This window comes from Notolabrus celidotus, chromosome 19, assembly GCF_009762535.1.
Source record: "Notolabrus celidotus isolate fNotCel1 chromosome 19, fNotCel1.pri, whole genome shotgun sequence".
Taxonomy (NCBI): Eukaryota; Metazoa; Chordata; class Actinopteri; order Labriformes; family Labridae; genus Notolabrus; species Notolabrus celidotus.
In genome coordinates, this window is record NC_048290.1 from 29,668,835 (window position 1) to 29,684,516 (window position 15,682).

Below are 15,682 nucleotides of genomic sequence, written 5' to 3' on the forward strand. Positions count from 1 at the left end.
AGAGACATGAGAAAGGAGAATTTCCCTTGTGGCAGTCTCCTTAGTATTGTGTTGTTCTTGCATTGCAAAGACAAACCAACATGCTGATGGGATCTGGCAGAGACAGCTGCTGCCTGTTCAAGCCTGTTTGTCTTATAAATATCACACGCTTTCAAGCTGTGATCTAGTTACTTATTTGAGGAACAAATACCACATTTTTGGCACCTTGATGCTCTCGCAACATGGACAAACAAGAAGAAATCCAGCCCTTTCGTACGCACAAGCTGGCTTCTATTTTTAGAAAACAGCAGAATTGTTCCAACGGACAGGCACAATTACATCTTGAATGTGTTTTATGTGTGTCAACAGGGCCAGAGAATGGGGTGATGAGGACTCTCAATGCAGATGACCAGTGATGGCCACAGCATCACCTCAACAGTGAGTGATTTTGGGTGTTAAAGGACATTTGTTCGCACTGAACCATTCCAGTTTGGCAGTTTTGGTTTGGTTTTGGCTTACAAAAAAACAGCTCACTGCAGACTGAAAGTACTCAAGTCCAAAGGTCCCCACATGAACCGGAAAACAGTAGCGCACCACACACACCATCATGTAGGCTTGTAAAAAACTGGTTTCAGTACAGTGACTTTCTCAAACAGTTATTTACAACATCTCTTGGGGAATACCAAACTAAAATGGACCTTTAGCTAGTAGCTCTGTTATATAGTCTTGATCCCAAAACTCCAGGTTTCAGCAGAGTAGCTGGTGTCCAGTGTAGTAAACAGTTGTGCGGTTGCTGGTTTTCCTTTGTATGCATTTTTGTGCATATGTATGTGTACGTGTTTCAGCCCGTCCCTGCGACACTTCGACATACAGAAAAGCAAGAGAGAGAGATAATCTATACAGTCCCCTCCAAAAGTATTGGAACAGTGAGGCCAATTCCCTTATTTTTGGCTCTATACACCACCACAATGGATTTGAAATGAAACAAACAAGATGTGCTTTAACTGCAGACTTTCAGCTTTAATTTGAGGGTATTTACATCCAAATAAGGTGAACGGTGTAGAAATGACAACAGTTTCTATATGTGCCTCCCACTTTTTAAGGGACCAAAAGTAATGGAACAAACCAAACAATCATAAATAAAACTTTCACTTTTTAATACTTGGTTGCAAATCCTTTGCAGTCAATTACAGCCTGAAGTCTGGAACACATAGACATCACCAGACGCTGGGTTTCATCCCTGGTGATGCTCTCCCAGGCCTCTACTGCAACTGTCTTCAGTTCCTGCTTGTTCTTGGGGCATTTTCCCTTCAGTTTTGTCTTCAGCAAGTGAAATGCATGCTCAATTGGATTCAGGTCAGGTGATTGACTTGGCCATTCCATAACATTTCACTTATTTGCCTTAAAAAACTCTTTAGTTGCATTCGCAGTATGCTTCAGGTAATTGTCCATCTGCACTGTGAAGCACCGTCCAATGAGTTCTGAAGCCTTTAGCTGAATATGAACAGATCATTTCGCCCGAAACACTTCAGAATTCCTCCTGCTGCTTTTGTCAGCAGCTACATCATCAATAAATATAAGGGAACCAGGTCCAATGGCAGCCATACGTGCCCACGCCATGACACTACCACCAGCATGCTTCACTGATGAGGTGGTATGTTTTAGATCAGTGTTTCTCAAGTGGTGGGTCGTGACCCAAAAGTGGGTCGCGGACTCATTTTGAGTGGGTCGCGGGCCTTTGGCTAGGGAAAAAAAAGTAAATAAAAATTCCTGTGCTTTTATTTTGAAGGGTATTTTTATAGTGGAGTGCCGTCTATTCACACTCCAGGACAGCAGGTGGTGATAATGCCCTGTAATGCTAAGTGACGCTGTGCATTTTACAGTGTAGAAGAAGAAAATCAAAGTATGTTTTTTTCTTATGGGAAATAAGCATGGCTAAACGCAAATAATTCAGTGACTACATTAAATATGGACTTTATCACATTGATAATAAAGGATGACAAAAACCTCAGTGTGTTGTGTGCACCGAGGTGTTGGCAAGTGAAAGTATGATGCCATCAAAATTTGGGTTGCGGCTTATCGCTAAGGAGTGATGGTGGGTCCCGAAGCTAGACCAGTTGAGAACCACTGTTTTAGATCATGAGCAGTTCCTTTCCTTCTCCTTACTCTTCTCTTCCCATCACTCTGGTACAAGTTGATCTTTGTCTCATCTGTCCACAGGATGTTGTTCAGGAACTGTAAAGGCTTTTTTAGATGCTGTTTGGCAAACTCTAATCTGGTCTTCCTGTTTGAGGCTCACCAATGGTTTACATCTTGTGGTGACCCCTCTGTATTCCCTCTGGTGAAGTCTTCTCTTGATTGTTGACTTTGACACACATACACCTTCCTCCTGGAGAGTGTTCTTGATCTGGCCAACTGTTGTGAAGGGGTTCTCTTCACCAGGGAAAGAAGTCTTCTGTCATCCACCACAGAAGTTTTCCGTGGTCTTCCGGGTCTTTTGGTGTTGCAGAGCTCACCGGTGCGTTCTTTCTTTTTAAGAATGTTCCAAACAGCTGACTTGGCCACACCTAATGTTTTTGCTATCTCTCTGATGGGTTTGTTTTGATTTTTCAGCCTAATGATGACTTGCTTCACTGATAGTGACAGCTCTTTGGATCTCATATTGAAAGTTGACAGCAACAGACTCCAAATGCAAATGTCACACCTGGAATCAACTCCAGACCTTTTACCTGCTTAGTTGATGATGAAATAACGAGGGAATAGCCCACACCTGTCCATGAAATAGCTTTTGAGTCAATTGTCCCATTACTTTTGGTCCCTTAAAAAGTGGGAGGCACATATAGAAACTGTTGTCATTTCTACACCGTTCACCTGATTTTGATGTAAATACCCTCAAATTAAAGCTGAAAGTCTACAGTGAAAGCACATTTTGTTTGTTTCATTTCAAATCAATTGTGGTGGTTTATAGAGCCAAAAATAAGGGAATCGGCTTACTGTTCCAATACTTTTGGAGGGGACTGTATTTAAACATGGTGAAAGCTCAGCATAATAATTATTTATTATGTTACAATTTTTTTGTACAAATATAGACCTCTGAAATGCATTCATCAAACTGGAAATCTGCCCTGGTATTTTGGCTTGTCGTTAATGAAGAAATCTGAGCCAGTTTCAAAGCCTAATTTGTCAGTGGTGCATTTTAGACCATGTGTAATAGTTATTTAAGTTCCTAATGAAAGAAAAAACAGTACGTTATGTTTGTTTCCCTAACTGTACCAAATGCCCCAAACTCAGACTTCAAAGTTGAAGGACCTAAAATGGAACCATTTTTTTCAGTACACCCCTAATATATACATAGGGGGAAATAATTGTACAAATGATTTTTTAAATAGTTTCCAAGCATAAAGTACTGAACCACTGACTAGACTTTAGACTTAAGACCAGGGTTGTGTTGGTCTTAGGTACAGTCGCTTTCCTCAATGTAGCAATAGCAGTCTGTATGCCTGACCACACTTCATTTCAAGACCAACACACCCATGGGTTTAACATGGGTATAAGTTAATTTACTATTTACACAACATTGGCACTGGGCCTAAAAATGACCACTGCGTCAAGTGAAAAATAACCATGACTCTTTCACTGCACACAAGAATGCTTTGTTCCTGATCCCATTGTCCGTACAACATTGCTTACCTCGCCACTCTGTGTAGACTGTGTTCTAAGGGTTCTGCCCAGTGTCAATATGTCATTATATCAATTATAAACAATAACTGTTAAAGCTGTGCGGAAGTAGTGAACAGTTGTTCATAAAACTGTGGAAACAGTTTCCTCTTCATCACTTCTAAATCTGATCTTTCCTAAAATGTTGAATCTTAACACCAACTGACGCTGTCTTTCTTCTCAGTTTGTTGGATGAAGTAATAAACACCGGCCAGCCACAGGAACATCAGCAGCAGCAGCAGGAATTCCTTACGTCACTGGAAACAGTTGTCCTCACCATCTTTCTGTCCATCATTATTGTCATGACAGTGTTTGGAAACCTGCTGGTAATGGTTGCACTCTGTAAGGACAGACATCTACGGTGAGCCTGTTGTCTTTACTATGCTGGAAGAGGTTCAGGTTGTCCAATCAGACACAGAAATGACAGGAGTCAGCAGAGAGTAGACAGAGAAATGACAGGACTATTCTAGGTCTATCATGCTAAATGTACAGAAACACACCTGCTCTTGTAAAGTATTATCATGAAACTGTGTTGAAAATGCCACATGCCACAATTTTAAAGGCCCTTGTTTCTGTCATTGTGCTGCACCTTTGTGGTACTGGCAAGTCATGTTTGGTGAGATATTGAGTTTCTTTTTTTTTCACATTTTATAAGTAATCTACTTTTTACCCACCCTACAGTGTGGAATATTTGTGGAATATTTGGTTAAACTACATCAAGTTTCAAAGAACTCATATTTCAAACAGACCTTGCTGAAACAAGCTTTCTGCTTGAAATTGTAGAATCCATAAATTACTATCTCAGAAATTCCATGACTGCCCTAAAAGTAAAGTAAAACTTAGTCAAACAGCAAGAAACTGCATTTTAGGTGGGAATTTTGATCTATCTTTGAAAAGTTTTCAAAAGACACAAAGATGCTGCCATTCTCTTTGAGTTTCTGCAAAGTCAAACTAATCACAAGCACAGTTCAAGGTTACAGATTCCAGCTCACTACTACACCATGTATATATACAATGATTTTTGGCCTTTTTTAATCATCATGTCATCATTCTTTCTCATCATCTCCCTGTATTTTAGAAAAAAGAAGACCAACTACTTCATTGTGTCGTTGGCGTTTGCTGACTTGCTGGTTGCAGTGGTGGTGATGCCCTTTGCAGCAATCGAGCTGACCACTGGGCAGTGGCGTTATGGAGAGATTTTCTGCCTGGTACGAACCTCTCTGGACGTCCTGCTGACTACAGCATCCATCCTGCACCTCTGCTGCATTGCACTGGACAGGTTTGTATGTCTGTTTTTGCAAGGGATGATTATGGGTGAAGTTTGAACTGTATTCACCGACTGACATTTTGGTTTTTTTTCAATGATTCATATGGCACTCTAAGGACAATACTTGAAACCCAAAAACATAACTTTTAAAAATACATGTTCAAGTCAAGCAGCAACCTCTGGTCTTCAAATATGAAGCCCATGCAGAAGTGTTAAAAACTGCAGTTCATGGAGCGTCCGCTTGATTCTGGCTGCAGAAACACTGGAAAACACATACACACCCATTCAAAGAAGACGATCTTTACAGCATTAATAAACATGTTTACAGCCTGGGTCAAAAAATGGTTTAGGTCTGAGTACCTAATTTCTCTATTGGCACACACTGTAGGGGGGTGAATTTTTTTATAACTCTGTATTTTCAAAATTATTAAACTTAGGAGTTTTGCCCAAATAAGGACATGGCTGACTTTTTTGACAGGCGACACCCTGTAGCTGTTAGCTAAAGGCTAAAGGCCTGCCTCCCTACCTTAAACTAGTTTGGATGAAGTTTGGTGTGTTCAGCATTTCCAATATGGCACCCAACGACAATTGGCTTCAAACCAGTGCTCAGGAACAGATGGGTGACGTCACAGATACTACGTCCATTTTTCATACACTCTATGGTTCAAGTACATTTACCTAAAACCCATCCCTGTGCAAACACTAACCACTTGTGTGATTTAATTGCATCATCCCAAAAGCTATACCCCGTGGCATACAGCGTTTGTATTTGTCCATGTTTGTATAATTACAGGTATTACGCTATCTGCTGCCAGCCGCTGGTCTACAGGCACAAGATGACTCCCATCAGAGTGGCAGCAATGCTCAGTGGCTGCTGGCTCATCCCTACATTCATCTCCTTTCTACCCATAATGCAAAGCTGGAATGCAATCGGCATTGAAGACATTGTAAGTTATCATACAATACAAAAGATAGGAACAGAAACCAGGAAGGGGGGTATGAGGTTGCACAGTAAAGAGCTCAAAATGATTTCTGGTCACATCATTATTCTAAAAAAAAGTAATACATTTGTGCATTAATAAGTATAGTGTTTATTTTGTTTTTTACATAAGGTATTGCTAAGAAGAGCTAATATACCAATGGCCTAAAGAGAGAGATGTTCTCTCTGTGAGGGCAAAAGCAGCATAAACCTCTCCAACCTCATATTCCTTGTTTCTAATAAATTCTCCAATCCCTTGCACAGTGACGAGGTAATACTGTGATCACAAAACAATCCCAGTCCCTGTGGAAGCTCTCCTGCTGCAAGCAAAGACAACACTTCAACATGCATTTTTGCTGGTTTGGATATGTTTGGCTCAAGGTTATTTCAGAGCTGCCTTGAAATGAGCTTCAAGACTCCCAGAGGCAGAGAGGGTGGATGAATTTAATCAGCCAGAGCTAATGAAATACACAACTCTTTTCTATTTCAGTCAGACAGCATCAAAACAATAAGCTGTTTAAAAAGCTGGCTGGATTTACAAGATTTTGTGTCACACACAGAAAAATGCACAAGCCTTAAAATGACTTATGTCTGCACTTTTTGGCCAGGTTTGTGTTTATAATGTGTGTATATTTGACTCTTCTTTGGTCAGTACTCTTGCTCGAAAAAATTTCACATTTTCCACTAAACCCTTATCTTCCCAAAAAAGGCTTTGTTTGAAACCGAAACAACTTCTCACTCCAGCCGTCAAAAGACACAAGAACTGACTGACAAATGTGGCATGAGTTAAAGGTCACAGTACAGCATGACTGTGTGGTTTGAATTGTGTCTGCACCATCGACAAAAAAAAAAAAGGAACAGGCTCTATACTTTGATTACACAGTGATTGGAACTAGAGCGTAAATTGTCTCCACTGGCAGTAAAAGCAGAAGAATTCAATATGTGTATTATGTGGTGGAAATCTTCCAATGCTTGTAGGTTTGGCTTTTACTGCCCTGTTACACAAAATGACAAAGTTCTGGACATGCAGTGCTTCAAAGGTCATTCATCACTTTACAAGCCTAACTACTTCTCAAGAGGAAGAGATGATATCCCTTTTCAGCTTGAGTCACTTCTGCACCAGCAGCATTTTCAGTTAGTCTGACCTGAACATATCTATATATTATTGAAGACAAAGATACATATTTTAATGCACCTCACTAGATACTGGGGGGGGGGGGGGGGGGGGGGATTGTGATGCAGTAGTGCACTACGGCTCTCCCCCCTCTCTCCCGCCTCCCTTCCTGCCTCCCCTATTTTAATCCACCTCACTAGCAAACATACATACAACTGCTGCCCCCTCCCCTGTGGGGGCCTGGTCCGCGGCTGCCCTCGGGGCCGGGTTTCCCGGGGTTCCCTCGCAGTCCTCTTGGGGGGGTGGGGTGGTGCGCGGCGGGGGGGGTGTTACTACGGCAGCCATTGGGGTGTCCCTCCATGCCCCTGCGGCCTGGTCCATCAGTCGCAGGGCGTGGGTGGGGGGCGTGGCTGGGGGGAGTGGTCGGGCCGTCTGGAGGGGGCAGGGGGGATTGGCCCTGCCGCCTCCGCCCTCCCCCCGCTCCGGCGCGCCGGTTGGTGGGCTCTGGTCCTGGTCCTGCCCGTCTGCCTGGCTGTCTGCTCCTGGTGCCGGGCCCCCTCGGCCCTGGTGGCTCCTTTGGCTCCGTCTTGGGGGGCTGTGGGGGTGGTGTTGTGGGGGTGTCCCTTGGGGGGGCTGCGGGATCTCTCCCCCCTCGCCCCCCTTTCCTCCTACTGGGTGACCTGGGGGTCGCCCTGGGTGCTCCGGCGGTACCTGCTTGCTTCCGGTCTGGGTCCTTGGCTTGTCCCCTGGCCTGGGTCTCCCGCGGCGGGTTGGGTCCTTCGGTCTGACTGCTCTCGCGGTCCGGGTGCCGAGCCGTACCGCTCGGCTGATCTGACCCAAGTGGTTTCATCTGCACCAGTGGTGGTCTTGTTACACAAATAGAACACAGCACGGCGGCAACCCTCTGAGACCCAAGCTTCAGTAATGATTGTGGACACTAAGGGTTGCTTAATCATTAGTATCACCCCACGGTTTTTTTTTTGGCATCATGGTGAGATGGTCCCTCTCCATCTAAGTGTGTTAGGTCTCTCTCTCCTTCTCTCTCCCTGTCCCTTTGTATATCCTTATGTAATCCTTCTTTCACTTTCTCTTATTTTTTTTATTTTTTTTTGGTCCACCTAGGTGTGCACGCCCTCTTTTACATAACATGATATTAGCTGTCAATAAAAGATAGGCCAGAGTTCTAAGAGGGATGGTGATGGTTGCATGCACACAGTCACAAGCACAGAAGAAAAAGGTTTTCTTTCTTTTCTTTTGCTGCAAGAATAATTTGCATGAATATTTGACAGTTTGTGACAAACATGACACAAACCAGAAATATATATGCAGACAAGAGGAAAGAAAAAAAAGAAAAAAAAAAAAAAAGATACATGCATGTAGCTGGTTAGATTGGCTACCCCATAATTTAGCATATTACCATTTCCTCAAGCCTGGCTCAGGAGCTAAACTCACTCATTCAAAGACTGTTTAGGCCTACTATTTAACATCTTTCATTCAAAGTCGCCTTATGCAAATCATTCATACATTTCATCTGAGTGAAGAAAGAAGTTTTACTTGACTTCTAAATGGACAAAAACAAACTAACAAGGTATTGGTTGTGGAATTGCAGGCTCTCTATGTCAAAACACCTGTCATCCCAACTTCTCATGCACCTGCAATTCCAAAGGATGAGGATAAAGTGTCCCTCCTACAGTTGCTTTTGGTGCATCATTTCCTTTTTAATATGTTTCCTGTTATAAGTCATTCATTTTTGGGAAGGTCATTTACAGTATTGTTCCCAATATTCCAAATCTACCGGATTAAATCCTTTATCATTTGGCTACAGTTACATTATTTTTATGTGGTTAATACGAGGGTGTAGGCAACTGCAACTGAAACATGGTAGCCTTAGCTTAAGTTTTCTACTAGTCATTGGTAAAGCTACATTTTTAGTAAGCGTCAAGCATCAAAGGAAAAAGTATTTTGAATCAGAAAGCCTTAGCGTACTTCCTAGCTTTGTTCTAAGTTCCCTGCCTGTATTGCAGAATCCTGCAAGAAGGTGCCTTCTCCTTTTGTTTGCTGTGGTATTGAAAGACATCAAGTGGTGTTTCTCCATGCCAATATTCCTTCAAAGTTTCTATTTTTGCAACCTTTCATTGAAGTAACAGGCTACATCCTGCTTGTTTCTCATTTCTCTCATTGTGTCTTACACCCCAGATTGAAGAGAGGAGAGCTATTGCAGGAGGCTCCAACGACACAAGCTGTGTGTTTCTGGTCAACCGGCCATACGCCCTGATCTGCTCGGCTGTGGCCTTCTACGTCCCGTTAGCTCTCATGGTCCTGGCCTACCAGCGTATCTACGTCACCGCCATGACCCATGTGCGGCAGATTGAGACACTTCAGCGGGCCGGCTCTGCTCCTGTTCCTGGGACAGTTCCAGTGATCACAGTGAGATCCTCTACTTCCTCAGATCCAATGGAGCACTACCGCTGTAGGACACCTATGGGCTCCTCCCATTCAGAGCATGCTCCCATGGCGAATAGCCGCATGCGTGTTGAGACTAAGGCAGCAAAGACGCTGGCAGTCATAATGGGTTGTTTCTGCCTATGTTGGGCACCATTCTTTATCACAAACGTGGTGGATCCCTTCATCCATTACTCCGTCCCCTGGCAGCTGTGGACAGCGTGGCTATGGCTTGGGTACATTAACTCAGGGTTGAACCCCTTCCTGTATGCATTTTTGAACCGGGCTTTTCGGAGGGCATTTCTGGTGATTCTTTGCTGTGGTGATGAGCGGTACGCACGGCAGACAAGCTGCTCTTATGGACATGCCAACAGAGCATGCTCAGCCGCATCAGCCAATGGGACATCTATGGCATTAAGGTAAGCACACAATAACACACACTTTTAAGTCTGCACTGAAACAGGTGACTTGCATTTGATCTTGTCTTCGTATGTTTGACCTCCAGATCCAGATATTGAACTTTTTGACTCGTAGCAGGTTAGTTAAGGATTTTGATTGCTCAGTTCAACATGCAGCTGCACTGAGCATTGGATCATTTGAGCTGAATCACAGTTCTTACAGATATAAGTAGAGGACTGCATTTGAAGGTCAGAACTTAACATGAATAAAAGATTGACTGATTCATTATCTGTTTTTTTTAAATACAAAAATGATTGGATTTGAATGCAATTATCCACACATTGTTGCCTTATAGACCAGAGATGCATAGTGCAACCATGATCCTATTTGAATGAAGTCCTTATTTTTTATTCAGGCCATGTGTCATACCCTGATGTGTAATAGATGTGAACATGCTGTGCCTTCTCTGGAAATCCATTTTCATCATTGAATCAGACTCCTCAGATTAAATATTTTATCAGACATATGGAAAAGCATTTTTGCTTTCAGACTTGTCTGAAGTGAATTCAATAGTTGAAGCAGTTGATTTGGAGCTAACATGTGTTCTTGTTTGGTGGACATCAGGTCTTCTTTTGAGCTGTATCATTTTCCTCTTGTTTATATCAGCTCTCATCAAAAACTATGACCTTAGCTACACTCTATACAATTACTTACTAGCTTAATTTGCACGTATAAGAAAGCCAGATTGTTTTGTTTTCACTTGCTCTATTCACGTGAATAACTTGCTCAATTCACGTGTACCAAAGAAGCATATTTTGCATGAGGGGGAAGGGATTCCATTCCAAAGCCGCTCCAGTCTGTTGTCATTAAACAATGTTAAGCTTGACTACATTGAAAGGTGAAGCCGGTTATGCTAATTGGTGCAGTGCTAACTTGGTAGGTAGTGTCAAGAGTTTGTGGACACCACACAGAGATACAATCAACTTGTTCCATATTTACCAGATGAGTGAACATCCGAAGGTCTGTTTGTCGTCGCATCCTCTGTCACCGTGGAATCTGCACGCTGATCGGCTTCCACGCAAATAATTGGCTGTCGTTCAGATTTTTCAACTATCAAAAATAAGAGATGGAAGAAAGTGGATCATTAACCATGCATGCATATAATTCGCTTCATTCACGTGAATTACACAATTTTTGTCATTAGCTCCGCCCAACAAGAACTATTTTATTTGCGTCTTTACATTGACTTTAAATGTAATTCACTCTCACAAATGTTTTTAATTGCATTTGGTGTTAATTCATCATTAGAGTCCAAGCTAAGAAGGTGGATGAAGACTTAAAGGTGACATATCACGCTTTTTTCATCAATATATATTGGTCTAAGAGGTCCCAAAAACATGTCTTTAAAGTTTATGCTCAAAAAAACACTTTGAAATCAGATTTTGGTCTGCCTGAAAAACCCTCTTCTTCAGTCCTCCTCAGAACACTCTGTTTTCTCTCTGACCACGCCCCCTCAGGAAGTGGATGTGGTCTCGGCTCTCCAGCACGTTGATCTAATGTTTACATGTTGGCTGAATATACACGGCTGCTCACAGACCCGCGTTACTTCAACCCTCTAAATCTGATCCAGAATCTGATCCTGACGGAGAGGCGCCTGCAGCAGGACCATTCTGAAGGATTGGTCACAGATTTAGTGTTTCTTGTTGTTTTATTTATCAGTATGTCGACGTGTGTCTTGGTACACAGCTACGAACATGTAGCTATGTGGCTATGCTAACTAGCGCTAGCACGTATCCATGATAAATAAAAATCATCCACTAGATCTTCAAATCTGCAGACGTTTGCCAGAAAGGCAGCAGGACCTTTCTGAAGGATTGGTCACAGATTTAGTGTTTCTTGTTGTTTTATTTGTCAGTATGTCGACGTGTGTCTTGGTACACAGCTACAGCTACAGCTACGAACATGTAGCTATGTGGCTATTCTAATTAGCTCTAGCACTTATCCATGACAAATAAAAATCATCCACTAGATCTTCAAATCTGCAGACGTGGGGAGTAAAACCGACGTCTGCCAGAAAGGCAGCAGGACCTTTTCTGAAGGATTGGTCACAGATTCTGTGTTTCTTGTTGTTTTATTTGTCAGTATGTAGACGTGTGTCTTGGTACACAGCTACAGCTATGAACATGTAGCTATGTAGCTATGCTAACTAGCGCTAGCACTTATCCATGACAAATAAAAATCATCCACTAGATCTTCAAATCTGCAGACGTGGGGAGTGAAACCGACCTCTGTGTTTATTAAGACAGCCTACAACTAGCATGCCTCCCTCCTAAGCTACTTGTTAGCACACATGTGTGCAGGTAATGAAAAACAGAGGAGGGATTCAGTATTATTTTATACAGTCTATGGGCTGAACAAGCTCCGAGCTCTGACTCCGTGACAGACCGGATATTGTTGTTACGTAACAAAAACACTGAAGTCTGAAACGGCTGGTTTCACACACATTTACAGAAAGGTGGAGAAATCAGAACAGGGGCAGAATGGATTTTTTTCATTCTCAGGGGGTTTGTAGACATGCCAGGGAAACATATTTCAGGTAGAGAACCATTAAAAAGTCAATTTTGCATAATATGTCACCTTTAAAGGAACAGAAACAACAGCAAAGAGCCTTTAGAGCTGGTCTGATAATTAAGATAGCCTTGTTTGAATTAGATATTTTCTTCTTTAAACTATTGAATAACACTCAGATTTAAAAGGGGTGAAATGCTTCTTAACATTGCATCAAAGCTTTTGTCATTTTGTTACATTTTTATAGACAGATCATTTTTCCACAAGATGCCTCACCTTGTATTGTGAAGTGTTTTTTTATAGTTTTTGCAGACATTCTTCTCTTCATGCTGATTAACCTTTGTCCTCACCTGACTTTTCTTGCATGGCCAATATTTGTACAGTACTTCACCTACAATAGCTTTGTCAATTGCATAAATATTGACATTATCATTAGGTTAACAACAGGAACTGGAGTCTATGCTGATGAACTAATGTTAACATGACTATAAACTGAGCTAACATGGCTCACATGTTAAAAAAGACTTAACTGGTAGTCACACCCAAAGCTGAGAAGCTAGCAGCTTTGTCATGCTACCCAGCTCCTAGTTTCCATTATCCTGCAAAGTTCCATTACTCTTAATTTTTAGCATTAATAACATTAATTTTTACTCTCTACTATGCTGTCTGACCATTATTGCTGTGTTGGTAAAAAGCTTCTTATTATTCAATAAAAGAACGTTACAACATATTTATCATCCTTTGTTTACCTGTCGCATTAGAAGGATATTTGGTACTTGTCTTTAAGTATTATCCCTGATTGTAAACTTTATTACCTTACTATTTATTGCCCTTGTGAAATCTTCAATAAAAAGTGACAGCTACTGTTGATAGTAAAGAGCATGTCCTGTTTCAGATATGAGTCATCAAATGTTGTGTTTCATGTGAGCAGGAGAGTATTTCTAGACCAGGTGTCCTCTAGTTGTGAAAACAGTATTACACTACAGGAGGATAGCAGGTTTGTTTTATCAAATGTGTGAGTCTTTAAATGGTTGAGATATATCACAATAGTCCTGCAATTTTATGACAGGATTTCTGTTGAAGTTAATGACTGTGGTTTAGTAGAAATCTGTGTTTGTGCTCTCACGCCAGTCGAGTGGGGATGATGGAGGAGGTGACCTGCTTGTGTCTGCACTGTTTAACTCAAACACAAGTGCCTCAGTGACGCAGAGTCAATTGCATACATATTACAAACACACACACACACACACACACACACACACACACACACACACACACACACACACACACACACACACTCACACTCACACACACAAATAACTTTATAAATGTGATGACATGGTGACCTCGAAACTCTGCTGCAGTCACAGTGTTTAGTTCTTCAAAATGTGCGTATGGCCTGCGTGTGTTTCCACAGTGTCTGTGTACATTTTTGGGGGGCATTCCTTCTGTGTGTACAGGAAACAAAGAGGCAAACAGTGTTAACGCCAATCTGATGTCCTCTATTAAAACCTGTCCTGGAAAGAAAACAGACGCAGACAATCAGATTAGAGCCAGCAGGATACTGGAGAAGGAAACTACTCAAGGAATAAAGTTGGAAGTTTTTCATAAAGGCGATTCTGGGCAGCCTGGGGGTGGATAATGTGTATGTGTGTGTGTGTTTCCATGTGTGTAAGTGTGTGTATGTGTTAATTTAGGTGTTTCCTTGTGTTGTAGTTTTTACAATCATAAGTTTTTTTATCTGGAACTGATCTAATGCTGATTTGTTCCATGAAACATATTAACGTTTTTGAATGTCTAAGGCCTTACTAAATTTTGTTTTTTTATTACCATGGAAGATTCTCACTACCTCTTTTTTTCTAAATATTGGGCCACTGATTATTTCACTTATCTTCTATCTGTTTGTTTAACCACCATCCTCTGCATTCAAATTATAATGACCTTTACTTTTCTGCATCTTCTAAAACTGTAGGTCTTAGTTTATACAGATCAATAACATCAGGTCCATGTTCACTTTAGGTCTGTGTCATTGCAAAAGGCAAGGCAAGGCAAGGCAGCTGTATTTGTATAGCGCATTTCATACACGAGGGCAACTCAATGTGCTTTACATTAAAACATTAAAAGCATTGGAGACATTCAGACAAGCATAAAAGAACATAATTAAAATGACAAATATGATAAAACAGAAAAGAAAAGGAAAATTAGAAATATATTAAAAATTACATTAAAATTTTAATTTAAAGCAGTTTAAAATAATCTAAGATAGGAAGGCAGTGGCAAATAAAAAAGTCTTAGTCTTTGATTTAAAAGAGGTGAGAGTTGGAGCAGACCTACAGCTTTCAGGGAGTGTGTTCCAGATATATGGTGCATAATGACTAAACGCTGCTTCACCATGTTTCGTTCTGACTCTAGGGACTGAAAGCAGACCAGTACCTGATGACCTCAGAGGTCGAGGTGGTTCATAAAGTAGCAGCAGATCAGCAATGTATTTTGGGCCTAAACCATTCAGTGCTTTATAAACCATCAGCAGGATTTTAAAGTCTATTCTCTGACAGACAGGAAGCCAGTGTAGGGATCTAAGAACTGGAGTGATGTGGTCTACTTTTTTGGTCCTTGTTAGGATTCGAGCAGCAGCATTCTGTATGAGCTGCAGCCGTCTGATGGACTTTTTAGGGAGTCCTGTAAAGACCCCGTTACAGTAGTCTAGTCTGCTAAAGATAAATACATGGAGGAGTTTTTCTGCATCCTGCTGAGACATGAGTCCTTTAATCCTTGATATATTCTTAAGGTGATAGTAGGCGGACTTTGTAATTGTCTTAATGTGGCTGCTGAAATTAAGGTCTGAAGAAGACAACCAACAGCTGTTTTTTGCAAGTTATAGTACTGTTCATGTAAATACTTGTAAACCTCTTCTCAGAAGTCACCTCAAGGCACACACATGTTGCTGAAAATGAGAAAATAAAAAGAGTTGGAAAAAGTCTGAATATCACTAGTTTTAATACGAAGATGTCCGTCCTCTGAACTTCCTCCAGTTTAAGTCCAGATGCTTATACAAATCTCATTGACTTCTGATGATTTTTTTACATGATCTTTACAACTGGACGACTTTTTACTTTGTCGCAGCTTACAGCTTTGGAATAGCAACTACTGCCATGTATTTTTGTATTGGTAGACATAGTGTGGTCCCAGTAAGTGTACTACCTTCTATAAGCTCTTG

General features: G+C 41.4%; 1 protein-coding gene across 1 annotated transcript in view; it reads left to right on the forward strand.

Annotated features, from left to right (window-relative positions):
- Positions 1 to 15,682, forward strand: part of si:dkey-247m21.3 (5-hydroxytryptamine receptor 4) — a 74,701-nt gene that overhangs the window by 20,877 nt on the left and 38,142 nt on the right. Inside the window, exons 2-6 of the mRNA XM_034709036.1 lie at positions 349 to 417; positions 3,881 to 4,057; positions 4,775 to 4,975; positions 5,757 to 5,910; positions 9,253 to 9,917. Coding sequence (XP_034564927.1) covers positions 395 to 417; positions 3,881 to 4,057; positions 4,775 to 4,975; positions 5,757 to 5,910; positions 9,253 to 9,917 — 1,220 coding nt within the window. The 5' untranslated portion in view covers positions 349 to 394. The remainder of the gene's footprint in view (positions 1 to 348; positions 418 to 3,880; positions 4,058 to 4,774; positions 4,976 to 5,756; positions 5,911 to 9,252; positions 9,918 to 15,682) is intronic.